The 16,425-nt window shown below is 38.2% G+C and overlaps 1 protein-coding gene across 1 annotated transcript in view; it reads right to left on the bottom strand.

Moving 5' to 3' along the window:
- ptcd2 (pentatricopeptide repeat domain 2) overlaps nucleotides 1-16,425 on the bottom strand; it is a 38,807-nt gene that overhangs the window by 16,951 nt on the left and 5,431 nt on the right. Inside the window, exons 2-3 of the mRNA XM_026921841.3 lie at nucleotides 7,981-8,073; nucleotides 6,645-6,774 (exon numbers count right to left, since the gene is read on the bottom strand). Of these exons, the coding sequence (XP_026777642.1) occupies nucleotides 6,645-6,774; nucleotides 7,981-8,073 (223 nt within the window). The remainder of the gene's footprint in view (nucleotides 1-6,644; nucleotides 6,775-7,980; nucleotides 8,074-16,425) is intronic.

Genomic DNA, 16,425 nt, shown 5'->3' with positions numbered 1-16,425 from the left:
GGTGGCCATGGTTTTGAAGTCATTCAGTGATGATTAAAAATCCAGTTACAGATTAGTAGAACGATGCAGTGTTCCAAATTTCAGCTCAACTAGACTTTCAGTTCCTGAGAAACAACTATTTGAACTTGGTTCTGTTCCCAATGAACATGAATAGATTGCCAATCTGAGTGAAACCTACCATTCAAGTTCTGTAATGATAGCTCAAATGGTAACCTTGCTGAAATCTTACTGGCCGATGATTATAATTAGATAATTGGACACAATTTGTAGGAGAATAAGTGAAAAACTGTTTTTGTTAGATTTCAAAATGGCCAACTTCTTGCTGGCAAATTAAAAATTATTTTCATCAACATGAGACAGCAACTTCCAGGAAACTAGGAGGGGGGGAAAAAATCATAATTTGATGTTGAATGGTTCAAAAGTTATGAGCAGTTTAACTAATTTGTGAATTATAGAACCTCCTAGAGGATATTTAGACAAAACTTCTTACACTCTTCAAACTTTGGTCTGAAAATTTTACACCATTGCTGAGATATGACATCCATCATATCAAAAAAATCTGAGTAGCAAGTGTTGTTCAAGTTTGTCTCCCCATGCTGCCTTCCAAATTTTGTAGTTACTCGTCAAAATTAGTAGGAGAAGCAGCTTTTGAAAAAGAAAAAAAAAAAAAAACTTTTGAAAGTTTTTGTTAAAATTCAAAATAGCCAATGTCATGTTTGACAAATCACAAAAGATGTAATTCGGTACCTCAAAGCCATTACGCTAGGCAGTATTAAATGGTAGTCTAATAGACTACAATATGAAAGATGCAAATGCAAATATAACTGTAATCTTAAACTATCGATGTCTCAAAGACGCACTGATAAAAAGTGCCAATCAATAATCGATATATTGATGTTTTATATATTTATGGCATCCCTATGAGATACAGTCCCCTCCGAAAGAATTGGAATGACAAGGTCAATTCTTTTGTCTTTGCAATATATTTGGGTTTGAGATCAAAAGATGAATATGAAATCATAGACCAGAATTTCAGCTTTCCTGATATTTACATCTAGATGTGTTAAACAACTTAGAACATGACACTTTTTGTCTGAACCCACCCATTTTTCAAGTAATCAAAAATATTGGATCATGTGACTGACAGGTGTTTCTTATTGCCCAGGTGTGCTCTGTTAGACTTATTGTTTAAACAATTACTAGCTCTGAATGTCTACTCTTGGTCTGAACCCTGGGTTTCACCTATGAAGACTGCATTTGTTGTTATAAAGGTTAAAACAACATGAAAACCAGACAGCTGCCTGCAGGAGAAAAGCATGCCATTTTGATGCTGAGAAAAGCTGCTGATTCAATGCACTGTCTTTGCTGTCGGCTTTTCCTCTCTGAAGAAAAGCATAAAAGCATGGAGGATTGGCATAATAAAGTGGAACACTGCTCTTGAAAAAAATCAAGCAACACTCAGTCACAGAAATCCACATGACAAGCAAGGTGAGATGGACCAATTATCAAAAAAAAGGCACTTCAGGCTTCATTTGATGTATCAAATGTAAAGGAGAAGTTAGACAGCGAGAGGCAGACAAATAGAGAAATCTTGACAAGGTGAATATATCCGACAGTACACATTGCACAGCAGGGACAAGGCATTCTGAGGTGGTGATGAGAGCAGCGCCAGTAACAACCATGGTAACTTCCTTGAACTTGTGAATGTATTTTCCCGCTATGACAGCATGCTGAAAATGTATATAGAAAATGTTGCCAGAGTGAAAGTCACCAAAACAAGGACCCAGGTGTCAGTGTTGTCTGATAGAAGCCAAAATGTCATAATTGCAGCACTGGTTACTTACATCAGGAGGGAGATACAAAGTGAAATAAAATAAGGCTGAAATGTACTCCATCATATTGGATGAAACCTTTGATGTTTCGTACCAAGAACAAGTGTCATTTGTAGTGCATATCGTCAACATATGCAAATAAAAGAGAGATTCATTGAGGTGTGCAATGCTGATACAACTACAGACCAGGATCTGAAGAATGGCCTAGAACTGAAGAATATGTGCGGGCAAGGCAATGATGAAGCAGCCAAAATGAGTGGCATGTATAAAGGTCTTCAAGGCTCTGTGCGTGCACAGCAAAGCACACTGTCTGAATCTGGTCCTAGTGGAAGCTTCAAAGTCTAACAAGCATTTTGTGCCATTCTTCAACATCGTGGAGAAACTGTATGCTTTTTGGACTGGCTGCCCAAAGCGCCATGCTGCCTTGGTGAAATGGCAGCAGTCTTTGCATTCTGGATCGCGTGCTGTGGAGCTCAAGAAGCTGTCGGATACCCGAGTATTCTGAAAACTGTTATGAAGCTCCTTGATGACATCAGTGAAAATTATTCACCTAAGCTGGACCAAGGGGAAAATTGTATTGATTTGTATGGATTGTATAGAAATGCAATCAACTTCATATTTATTCTCTGCCTGGATTTCACCATTTCACCGTTCCAAGTCACTGCTGTAGCATCATGTTCTCTGCAGGAAGAAAGCTTGGACCACTCCACTACACTACCTCCACCGTGCTTGATCAATGAGCTCATATATTTTGTATGTTTCGTATGTTTATGTTTCATGAGCAGATCCTTTCTTTCTCCACAATTTGGCTTTCCATCACCTTGGTAGAAGTTAATCTTGGTTACAGAACTTTTGTAGCTTACCTATGTACTTCTTTGCCAATTCCAATCTGGCCTTCCAGTTCACACTACTGATGAGTGCTTTGCATCTTGTAGTAGGGCCTCTATATTTCTGCTCTAAATCTTCTTCGAATAGTGGATACCTTCACCCCTGCCCTGTGGGGGTTGTTGATGATGACACTGACTGCAACAAGAAACACCTGTCAGTCACAATTTCCAATATTTCTGATCACTAGAAAAATGGGTGGGTTCAAGCATAAGGTGCCATCTAGCTATAAAGATCAGGGAATGAACACTGAAATTCTGATCCCTCATCTGATATTCATCTTTTGATCTCAAACCCCTAACGTCCTCAGTGGACAGCAAAAAGAAAAAAAAAAGCCTTGCCATTCCATACTTTCAGAGGGGACTGGGTGTATGTGTAAGGTACTATATACATATATATATACACATACATACATTTTTTTTAATATATATACACATACATACATTTTTTTTAATATATATATATATATATATATATATATATATATATATATATATATATATATATATATATATATTACATAGTCATGTGAAAAAATTAGGATACCCCATGAAAGCCTGTTTTTTTTTTTTTTTTTTTTTTTTTTTTAAACATATGGACATTTGATCTTCATTTTAACAATATTGGGAGATTCAAGTAATATAACTAACCAAACAAAACGAAAGAAAAGTCTTTTTAAAATTATGTGTAAAATGTAATTTTTAAAAAATCCAATGTCTTGTGAGGAAAAAGTAAGGACACCCCCACATTTATTTGTACTTAAAATGACTCAAATTACCTACAGGTGTATCACATCAGGTGCAAATTATTAGAACACCGTAACAGAGCATTTTGAAGGAGGCTTGCCTTATTTAAACCTCAGACATTTAGTTTTGTTTGCTCTTAATGGTTGAAGTAAGAGGTATCACCATGGTGAGATCCAAAGAGCTCTCTGAGGCCTTCAGAAAGAAGATTGTTGATGATTATGAGTCTGGTAAGGGATATATAAAAAGATCTCAAAAGAATTTGTAATCAGCCATTTCACTGTCCGGAAAATCATTTACAAGTGGAGAACATTTAAAACAACTGCCAACATGGCCAAGTCAGGCCGTCCAAGCAAATTCACCCCAAGAACAGACCGCAAGATGCTTAAAGAAGTCTCCAAAAACCCTAAAATATCATCACGGGACCTACAACAAGCTCTTGCTACAGTTGATGTCAAAGTGCATGAATCTACAATCAGAAAGAGACTGCACAACTTAAATTATCATGGGAGGTGTGCAAGGAACATGAGGGCAAGACTGAAGTTTGCCAAAGAACACAGACAAAGACCAAGACTTCTGGAATAATGTGATTTGGACAGATGAGTCTAAAATAGAATTATTTGGACACCATAACAGAGGGCATGTTTGGCGTTAACCAAATACAGCATTTCAGCAAAAGAACCTCATACCAACTGTGAAACATGGAGGTGGAAGTGTTATGGTTTGAGGATGCTTTGCTAAAGCAGGACCTGGCCAGCTCACCATCACAGAATCCACCATGAATTCTACATTGTATCAGAAGGTGCTTGAGGAACATGTGAGACCATTTGTCAAAAAATTGAAGCTGAAGCGGAACTGGACCTTGCAACATGTCAATGACCCAAAACATTCCAGTAAATCCACCAAGGACTGGCTGAAAAGTAAAAAAAATGGAGAGTTCTGGAATGTCCAAGTCAAAGCTCAGATCTAAATCCTATTGAGATCTTGTGGGGTGATTTGAAACGGACTGTGCATGCAAGAAACCCCTCAAACATCACACAGCTGAAAGAATTCTGCATTGAGGAGTGGGGGAAACTTTCTTCCAGTCGATGTCAGAAACTGGTAGATGGCTACAAGAAACATCTCATTGAGGTTATTTCAGCCAAAGGGGGAAACACTAGCTATTAGGGCATAGGGTGTCCTAACTTTTTCCTCAGCTGAAATACTCATTTTTGTTGATTTCTTTTGTTCAATAAGTGAAAATAGTGATTTTTGCACAATTTTTGCACGATTTTTGTTATTTACATGCAATTACATCACTTTCATCTACAGGATAAAAATATTCAGTTAAAAACATACAAATTTCAGTAAATAACACACACACAAAAAAAAAGTAAGTAAAGAGCCTTTCCACACTTCATTTTATTTAGTAATGTATCTCTCTTTAAATGAATGCAGACAATATCCTGAAGAAAAAAAAAAATCACCATTTAAATGTAGCTGGTTTGAAGCACTCTGCCACTGATGACTGCCATAGGTATCATTACCTAATTTCGGGAATCATTACATTATTGTAATTGTCTTTTGTTTTTTTTTCCCCAAATCATAAGGGCATTTGCTGTGCACAGCCAACTTCAGGTCACCACACAGATTTGTAGTTGGATTCAGGTCTGGGCTCTGACTAGGCCATTCAAAAACATTGATCTTTTGGTTAAGCCATTCTTTTGTTGATATGGATATATGCTTTGGGTCATTGTCATGCTGAAAGGGGAAATTCCTTTTCATCTTCAGCTTACTAGCAGACTCCTGAAGGTTTTGCACTAAAATCACCTGGTATTTGTGGCTATTCATGATTCCCTCCACCTTGACAAAAGCCCCAGTTCTGGCTGAAGAAAAGCAGCCCTAAAGCATGATGCTGCCACCACCATGCTTCACCATGGGTATGGTGTTCTTTTGGTGATATGCGATTTATTTTTTGCACCAAACATACCTTATGGAATTCCATGGAATCATGGAATTGGTCTCATCAGACAATAACTCATTTTGCCAAATAGTTTGATTTAATTGAGCTTTTTTTTTTGTGAGGAAGGGCTTCTGCCTAGCCACCCTACCCCATAGCCCAGACGTGAAGAATATGAGAGATTGTTGTCTCATGCAGAGAGTAATCAGTACTTATCAGATATTCCTGCAGCTCGTTTAATGTTGCTGTAGGTCTCTTAGCAGCCTCCCTGTTAAGTTTTTGTCTTGTCCTTTTATAAATTTTGGAGAGACGTCCTATCCTTGGTGATGTCACTGTGGTGCACAATTTTCTCGACTTACTGATGATGGCCTTCACTGTGTTTCACGGTACATTTAATGTTTTGGAAATTTTTTTTGTACCTCTCTCGTGATCAATACCTTTCGACAGTGGGACCCTGTACAGGCTTCGTAAGCTCTTAGCAGAATGGCTTCAGAAGGCAGATAAAACCAAGAAGATGTGAAGAAAATCCTACAAAAACAGCTGGTCTTTATTTGGGGTTAATCAGAATAATTTCCTTGCTGACAGCTTTATGATAATTATTTTTGTACATGAGATTGAATGTGATTGGCTCATTCTGAACACACCCAATTATAAAAGGGTGTGCACACTTATGCAACCAAATCATTGTAACTTTATTTTTCCTATTTTTCCCTAAAATGTTTGATTATTTTTCACTTAATTTTTATACGTTGTTATTTCACACTGAGGGTGGAAAAAGTTCTGATATGATTTATCTTGGTTTCATTTGTTTAAATCACAAGAACCTGACATTTTAACAGGGGTGTGTAGACTTTTTATATCCACTGTATACCACATCTTCTTCCATAGGCTGAACTGCAAGTGAGGCTATGGAATAACAGTATACCTGATTCAGAAAATCAGCAAGATACACCAGAGCTAAACATATCAGAGCTTTACAGGTCATGAGCAGAATTTATTTTGTCAACTGGCATATATTGTGTAGCAAATTGTCTGTTATGCAGTGTAATGTTGATAGACATTCTGGTTTCTATTTATACTACTAACATACATGTCTGCTGTCCAATTTCAGTTACGTTAAAATAATCTGGAAAGTATAATGGAGCAGGATGTTTTGTAGATTCTGGATTGATGATTTCTCATCAATGAAAAAAAAAACCTTAGAAGCTGCTTCAAACAAGGTAACCACAACTAATTTAGACCTACCTGTAGATAGCATTTCTAGCCGTAACCATATCCTCAGGTGATTGGCAGAGAAGGAGAAGCAGCTTCAGTTCATCCTTCAAGATCAATTGACTAGTTTCTATTTTCTGATTTATTGCATTAAAGAAATGCCCTGTGAGTTCAGAGAGACAATAAGAATGATTTAAAATTTTAAAGATTTTCTATAAGTTATATTTAATAAATTGAACACCACCACCCTCCAACAGATTGCTTTATTACGATGAAGGATAGAACTAGATTTATACATAGATTGTTAAGTATTCCACTATACTGGCTAGTAGGCTTGTGCGGTGTAATGATATCGTCCCTACAGGATATTACATTGGCACGACATCCAGTGACATTTATCACTGATTATATTACCAGACCTGTCAATCGTTAGGAATTCTGTATAGGAGCTCTGCAAAAACACTGGAGTAAGCTAGTGCAAGTTATCACTCAAAATACACCAAAACAGTCTTTTTCTCCTCACTAAAACAGGAGATAAGCCAAACAACATACAAATCTGGAATGAATTTCTGATAATAAACAGACACTTCTTGGAAGCCAGGCCCCCTTCCCAAAACCCTCATGCTCTCGGCTTATGCTTCTTCGCTTTCTGTCAAGGTAAATGAAGAATGTTTTGAGTTCATTAATGTGAACATCTATCAGTGTATGTTCAACTTGGCTAACATTTGACAAGTATATATTGAACATCAGTTTATTATAGTTATTATTAGCCACTGACAAATTTTATCCAAAAGAGAAAAAAATACTAAATAGGCCTGAGACGAAGGGTGAAGGGGTCTAACATTTCACAAACAATGTTAATGGTTATAATAATTAGAAAGTGATTAAACATGCTGTTTTACCAGCACTCTAATACTTTCTCTTGATCAACACTGTGAGCAGCATTAACAGTGAAAATGTGGACATTAGACATACTACATACAACTAATAATAATAGGATTATATTGAAATGTGTTATGGGTTGTTGGTTTTTTTTTTTTTTCTTTTCAACTGTTTACTGCAGAATCACTTTAAAATTCACCATCCAGCTGAGTTTCCACAATTACCACAGTTCCCAACTACACAGCAAAAACACAATATTATAATTATGCCCCCTCCTACACGCTCCATAAACGTGAAATGGTGCAAATGCTTGTTTTCCTGGTTTTTTTTTTAGGCTAACAGTTTTTCACAATTAAATTGTTCATCACAATGTTTTAAAATGGACAATCATAATCAGGGAAAAATCAATACTGCACAAGCCTACTGGCTAGCACACGTTATCCGTCTGAAAGCTAGGATAGGATTTTGTTTAGCTAACATCACTAACCTTTTGATCCAGACACTTGTTGGGCCACAGCAAGTTTCTTCTTCTGAAAATCTTCCAATCTCACCACATCCTCTGACAACAGGTATCGCCTGGCTGGAAGCAGAAATACTTGGCCAGTTGTAAACAATATTTGAACAACCTCAAACTTCTGATTTACCAGATAATCAGAGACTGTACGAATTGAAACATTTAAAGAACGGTGACAGATCAAGCATAAAAGTCATAGGTGTTTTGTTGCAAGGCCAGTTGTTTGAAGACATATGATTAACTTGGCCTTCTTAAATCATGAAGCTACACAGAACACAGTAGGTTGTGCAAGTCACAGCTACAGCTAGCCTCATAGAGGCTCTGTGTTTCTAATAAGCTTGATACTTATCCAAACCATAATCAATTCCACTTAAACATTTGATATTTCTAACTTCTATTTTCTAACTGCTGCAGTCCATACTGCCATGTCGAATCAGCACATAATGGCCATAGTAAAGACATTTTGTGGTAGGCAATTTGTGATTCTGTTGACTATAAAACCGGAGTGCAGTAATATAAAACTTTACTCAATAATGTAAGGTCTTTTTTGAGGAATTATAATGATGTCCTCAACAACAGAATCTAACAATATTGGGTTTGGGTCTATCATTTCTAAAGCAAATCACTGAACATCTAATGCATATAACTTAAACTTCTGATCTACAAGTAGCAAGACAAGCTCAAGTCAACCAACATGACTGATGAAATGTTGGTGAAATGTTGTGCAAGTGCGTTCTCTCAATATTTTAACTCTGTGTTGTTTGCCAAAGGATTTTCGAAGATGTCACTGACAGTTGTTTTGCATAGCTCACAATGTTCCGGTCATCAATTGCTGTTGATCTGTTCGTTGTCTGTTGTTAGTACATAAGTGGATTTTTTCTTTTTCAGGACATTCCAAATTGTTGTACTGGCTATGCCCAATGGTTGTGCAATGGAGCTGATCAATTTTCCCTCTTTTCTCAGCTTGAAACTGGCTTGCCGTTATCCCCATAGACAGTTCTCTGGGCTTTTTGTTGTTTTATTCTATCCTTTTATCCAAATGCAGTCTTCACAGGAAAACCCCAGTGCTCAAACCAAGAGTGGACATTCAGAGCTATTAATTGTTTAAACAATCAAATTACCAGAGCACACCTGGGCAACAAGAAACAACCGTCACTTGAAAAAAATGGGTTGGCTCAAACAATTGCCATGTTCTAAGTTGTTTAACATATCTAGATGTAGATATCAGGAAATGAAAGCTTAAATTCTGTTCCATCATCTCATATTCATCTTTTGATCTCAAACCCAAATGTCTTCAAGTGTATAGCAAAAACAAAAGAATTGGCCTTGCCATTCCAATACTCTCAGAGGGAACTATATATACAGTTTGAAAAAGAAAGTACACCTTCTTTCAATTCTTTGTTTTTATTCATCACAACCTAAATAACAATTGTGTGGGGAGCCTACAAGAAAGTTGCCAATCTTCCCATAATTTGGCATCCCAGCAAATTCAGTCCATGGTCAAACTGTTTAATGCACAGAGATACAAAGAAAAATCCAACAGACCTACAGGCCTCCGTATGCATATTAAATGTTTATGTTCATGACAACACAATTAGAAAGAGACTAAACAAGTATGGCTTTCACGAAAAAGTGGTTAGGAAAAAGACGCTTCTCTCAAAATAAAAATATGGCAGCACAACTTAGCTTTTCAAAATTGCATCTGAATAAACCACAAAAGTTCTGGAACATATCCTTTGGAATGATGAGAGCAAGGTGACGATGTGTGGTCATCATGCATAGTGCCATATTTGGTGAAAACCAAACATAGCACATCACCACAACACCCCATACCAACTGTCAAGCATCAGGGTAGAGGGTGATGATTTGGGCTTGTTTTGGAGCCACAGGGCCTGGGACAATTGCAGGCATCCAGACAATGATGAACTCCACTTTACTCAAGAATATTCTTGAGACCAATATGAGGCCATCTGTCCAGCAGCATAAGCTTGGCTGAAATTGGGTCATTATCACAAGCACACCAGCAAATCATCTGAATGACTAAAGAAGAAATGAATGAAGGTGCTGGAATGGCCAAGTCAAAGTCCAGACCTCAACCCCATTGAAACGCTGTGGCAGGATGTTAAGAAAGCTGTGCATAAATGAATGTCCTCAAACATCAATGAAATGAAGCAATGTTGTAAAGAAGACTGGGCCAAAGTTATTGTTGCTAAAGGTGGTTCTACACGTTACTGAATTGAAGAAAGAGGGTGTACTTATTACATATATAATATATATATAAACATCTACACACATGGCCTTGCTGTTTCAACACGTTTTCCAGATTTTTATATTATATATACAATTATATATATATATATATATATATATATATATATATATATATACCAATCAGCCATAACATTATGACCACATGATGAAGTTGATGTGATGGAAACAGGAAAAATGGGCAAGCGTAAGGACTAGAGAGACTTTGACAATGGCTAAATTGTGATGGCTAGATGACTGGGTCAGAGCATCTTTAAAACGGCGGGCCTTGTGGGGTATTCCCTAGCGACAGGGTCATGGGCGCCAAGGCTGACTGATGCACGTGGGGAGTGAAGGCTAGTCCATCTGGTCTGATCCCACAGAAGAACTGTAGCACAAATTGCTGAAAAGTTAAAGCTGGCTATGATAGAACACACAGTGCATTGCAGCTTGCTGCGTATGGGGCTGTGTAGCCACAGACCTGTCAGAGTGCCCATGCTGACCTCTGTCCACTGCCAAAAGGGCCTACAATGGACAGGTGAGCATCAGAACTGGACCACGGAGCAATGGAAGAGGTGGCCTGGTCCGATAAATCACATTTTCTTTTACATCATTTGGAAGGCAGGGGGCATGTGCATTGTTTATCTGGGGAAGAGATGGCACCAGCATGCACTATGGGAAGAACGCAAGCTGGGGGAGGCAGTGTGATGCTCTGGGCAATGTTCTGCTGGGAAACTTTGGGTCCTGGCATTCATGTGGTTGATATTTTGACACATACCACCTACCTAAACATTTCTGCAGACCAGGTACACCCCTTCATGGCAACGATACTCCCTAATGGAAGTGATCTCTTTCGGCAGAATAAAGCGCCCCGCCAAACTGTAAAAATTGTTCAGGAATTGTTGATGATGGGGGACCAACAAAATATTAGGCAGGTGGTCATAATGTTATGGCTGATCGGTGTATAAATATACACATTTTATACACACATACACACAGTCAGGTCCGGAAGTATTTGGACAATGACACTTTTTGTGATTTTGCCTTTATACACCACCACAATGGATTTGAAATAAAACAATCAAGATGTGATCGAAGTGAAGACTTTCAGCTTTATTTTAAGAGGTTCCACAAAAATATGGCATTTACCATTTAGGAATTACAGCCATTTTAAGCAAAGTACTTCCATTTTCAGGGGCTCAAAGGTATTTGGACAATTGACTGACAAGAAGTTAATTGACAAGGTGCAGTCCATTCCCTCGTTACTTCAAGACAAATGAAGCAGATAAAAGGTCTGGAGTTGATATCAGGTATTGAGTTGGCATTTACCAGCTGTTCAACTGGAGCTACCAATATGAAGTCCAAGGAGATCTCAATGCAAGTGAAGGAGGGCATCATTAGGCTGAAAAAACAACATTAATCTAAAAGAGAGATAGCAAAAACCTTAGGTGTGGCCAAGTCAACAGTTGGGTACATTCTTAAAAAGAAAGAAAGCACTGGTAAGCTCAAAAACATCAAAAGGCCTGGAAGATCATGGAAGACAACTAAAGTTGATGATTGCAGAATCCTTTCCTTGGTGAAGAAAAACCCCTTTACAACATCAACAGAAGTCAAGAATACTCTGGAGAAGGTAGGGGTATCATTGTCAAAATCTACAATCAAGAGACACCTTCATGAATGTAAATACAGGTGCAAACCACATGTAACATTCAAGAACAGGAAAGCCAGATTAGACTTTCTCAGAAAGAAAGGAACAACTCATAATACAAAGAATACCACATGATGTGTCAAACATGGTGGAGGCAGTGTTATGGCATGGGCATGTATGGCTGCCAATGGAACAGGCTCACTGGTGTTTACTGATGATGTGACTGCCGACAGAAGTAGTAAGATGAATTCTGAGGTGTATAGGGCTATACTCTCTGCTCACATTCAGCCAAATGCTACAAAACTGATAGGACGCCGCTTCACAGTGCAGGTGGATAATGACCCTAAACATACTGCGAAAGCAACTCAAGACTTTTTGAAGGCAAAGAAATGGAATATTCTTCAATGGCCAAGTCAGTCGCCTGATCTCAACCCAACAGATCATGCTTTTCACTTACTGAAGACAAGACTGAAGGCAGAAAGACCCACAAACAAGCAGCAACTGAAGGTGGCTGCAGTGAAGGCCTGGCAAAGCATCTCCAGGGAGGAAACTCAGAATTTGAATTTTGAGAACATGGACTCCATGTCACTGACTGCAAAGGATTTTCATCCGAGTATTAAAATTATGGTTATGTTTACAATTATGCGACTTTGTCCAAATACCTTTGAGCCCCTGAAAATGCAGGTACTTTGTTGAAAATGGCTGTAATTCCAAAATGGTAACTGCCATATTTTTGTAGAACCTCTTAAAATAAAGCTGAAAGTCTGCACTTCAATCACATCTTGATTGTTTTATTTCAAATCCATTGTGGTGGTGTATAAAGGAAAAAAAATCACAAAAACTCACTGTCAAAATACTTCCGGACCTGACTGTATATATGTGTGTGTGTGTGTGTGTGTGTGTGTATATACACTGCGTTCCACATTATTATGCAAATGTGATTTTTCTCTCTTTTTCCTAAATAATCTATAAAAATGATAGTTCTCATAATTTTCAAATCATCAAGCATTAGAGTATAACTCGACTGTTTTCGAACGAACCTCCAAATCATAACGGTTTTTTTAAAAAAAAATCTAAATCTTAAAATGCACTGTTCCACATTATTACGCACAATAGAGTTATAAAACATTTTATTGTTGTAAACAACTGAAAATGGTCATTAGTTAAACTGCAAGCATTTGCAGGTTATGTTTGCTGAAATCAAAAGCTCTTTCAATCAAAAATATCTTAACAGGCCAAATTACATTTTGACATAGGACCCCTTATTGGATAGGAGCTTCACAATTCTGGAAGTTGTCAGTGTTTGGATGGTTTCTGCTGGAATTTCTTTGCAGGATGTCAGAATAGCCTCCCAGAGATGCTGTTTTGATGTGAATTGCCTCCCACCCTCATAGATCTTTTGCTTCATGATGCTCCAAAGGTTCTCAATAGGGTTGAGATCAGGGGAGGATGGGGGCCACACCATGAGGTTTTCTTGTTTTATGCCCATAGCAGTCAATGATGCACAGGTATTCCTTGCAGCATGGGATGATGCATTGTCATGCATAAAGATGATCTTGCTACGAAAGGAACGGTTCTTTTTTTTGTACCACGGAAGAAAGTGGTCAGTCAGAAACTCCACATATTTCACAGAGGTCATTTTTACACCTTCAGGGACCTTGAAGGGGCCGACCAGCTCTCTCCCCATGATTCCAGCCCAAAACATGACGCCACCACCTCCTTGCTGACGTCGCAGCCTTGTCGGGACATGGTGGCCGTTCACCAACCATCCACGACTCCATCCATCTGGACCATCCAGGGTTGCACGGCACTCATCAGTGAACAACACTGTTTGGAAATTAGTCTTCATGTACGTGTAGGCCCACTGCAGGCGTTTCTGCTTCTGAGCTTTGGTTAAGGGTGGCTGAATGACAGGTTTATGCATAACTGCAACCCTCTTGAGGATCCTACACCTTGATGTTCTTGGCACTCCAGAGACACCAGCAGCTTCGAATACCTGTTTGCTGCTTTGCAGTGGCATTTTAGCAGCTGCTCTCTTAACCTGACGCATTTGTCTGGCAGAAATCTTCCTCATTGTGCCTTTATCTGCTCGAACCCGTGTGTGTTCTGAATCGGCTACAAATCTCTTTATTGTACGCTGATCACGGTGAAGTTGTTTTGAAATATCTAAAGTTGTCATACCTTCTCCTAGGCATTGAACTGTTTCTCGCTTTTCGGCAGAAGAGAGATCATTCCCCATATTGCTGGAAAATGGTGGTCTGCGTAATAATGTGGAACATCCATTCTTAAGTAGTTTTCCCTTTAATTGGACTCACCTGCAAACTAATTGGCACAGGTGTCTGAGATTGATTGGAGTGATTGGAAGAGCCCTGACACACATTCCCAATGACCTTTATGACCTTTAAATACAATTTGCATAATAATGTGGAACGCAGTGTAATTATATTTTTTATATATATATAAAATATATTACACACATACCCACATATTAAAAGTAAGTAAAGATTCTTTCTACACTTCATTTTATTCAATAATGCATGTCTCTTTAAATGAATATAGATGATCGACTGAAGAATAAAAAGGTCGCTGTATAAATGTAGCTGTTTTTAAGCACGATGCCACCGATATCATTACCTGTTGCAAGCCATTGCTGTGGAATCACTAGCAAATCACAGCTACAGAGGCCATGCTCAACAAAACAGCACCTTTTTCCCCCATTTATATTCATTTAAAGAATCATACTTTAAAAATTATTTCTACTTTATTTACTTAGCAATTTATATGTCCTTTAGGGAAATATTTTTAAGTTAATATTTTTGTCCAGCATGATCTGAATTTGCCAGTCACGTAGAGCTTTTACTGGTCAAATACTTGTATTTATATTAAAAAAAAAAAAAAATCCACTCTAGAAAGTGCTAAACAAAAAGTCAATATTTGGCATGACAATCATTTCCATTTAAAAATGCATTAGTAGTCTCAGATACACTTCATATAGTTTTATGAGAATATTGGCTGGCCAGTATTTCTAAGCATCATGATGAACCTGCCACAGTTCTCCTGGATTCTTTGCACTTTCTTCAGTTTTTGCAGGCAATCCCTCACAGCCAGCATTAAAATTTTTTTTGTCTGGAAAGTGGACTATTATGTAAATGTTACCTTATTTACAGTAGGGCTGGGCAATATTGAAGAAAAAAAAATCAATTTTTTCATCTTTATGAACGATTCTTGATTACGATTTCCAATTTTTTTTTTTGTTCATACATAACGCAATTATAAATAAATTGGGTAATTTTTCATTTTGAAGAATGGACTTTGGAAAATGTATGTGCAAAAACAGCACCATCCATAACAAATATTGCATACAAAGGTTCTTTTAAAGTAAAAATATTTACCGTTTTGTGTTTTCGGCAAAATGGCGGAGACATGGCAGTGCACGGAGATGACAAAGAATGTCAACTGTGTGGGACCCACTTTACATTAGATGTGAAAAACAATGTTGTCTGCCGTCACTGCGAAAATGAACTCAAATAGAAAAACATATCTTCAATGCTGCAGCAAATGAAAAGGTGACAGCTGGGATTCACAGGTCCATCGCCAGACACAACACGGTAAATTCACTAATAGATAGACTTGAATAATTTTGAATAATCTCCACTTGCACTCTCGTTTTAAGCACCAAACTGAAAATGATGGGGCGAGCAGCCACATGCAATTCTCACATAATCAAGTACAATGCCAAGCGTCGGATGGAGTGGTGAAAGCACACTGCCACTGGACTCTGGACCAGTGGAAACGTATTCTATGGAGTGACAAATCACGCTTCTCTGTTTGGCAGTCTGAGGGGCGAGTCTGGGTTTGGCAAATGCCAGGAAAACGGTACTTGCCTGACTGCATTGTGCTGACTGTAAAGTTTGGTGGAGGAGGGATAATGGTATGGGGCTGTTTTTCAGGGGTTGGGCTAGGCCCCTTACTTCCAGTGAAGGGAAGTGTTAATCTTTCAGCATGGCAAGACATATTAGACAATGCTATGCTTCCAACTTTGTGGGAACAGTTTGGGGAAGGCCCTTTTCTGTTCCAGCATGAATGTGCCCCAGTGCACAAATCAAGGTCCATAAAGACATGGTTGGATGAGTTTGGTGTGGAAGAACTTGACTGGCCCGCACAGAGCCCTAACCTCAACCCCATCAAACACCTTTGGGATTAACTGGAATGGAGATTGCGAGCCAGGCCTTCTCGTCCAACATCAGTGCCTGACCTCACAAATGCTCTACTGGATGAATGGCAAAAATTCCCACAGAAACACTCCAGAATCTGGTGGAAAGCCTGCCCAGAAGAGTGGAAGCTGTTATAGGTGCAAAGGGGGGACCAACTCCATATTAATGTCTATGTATTTAGAATGCGATGTCATTAAAGTACCTGCTGGTGTAATGGTCAGGTGTTGCAATACTTTTGTCCATGTAGTGTGTGCGTATGTTTATAGATATATATATATATATATATATATATATATATATATATATACA

The sequence above is a fragment of the Pangasianodon hypophthalmus genome, chromosome 27, assembly GCF_027358585.1.
Source record: "Pangasianodon hypophthalmus isolate fPanHyp1 chromosome 27, fPanHyp1.pri, whole genome shotgun sequence".
NCBI classification, from domain to species: domain Eukaryota; kingdom Metazoa; phylum Chordata; class Actinopteri; order Siluriformes; family Pangasiidae; genus Pangasianodon; species Pangasianodon hypophthalmus.
The sequence above is the reverse complement of the archived record's forward strand: the minus strand, read 5'-3'. Positions and strand labels throughout refer to the sequence as shown.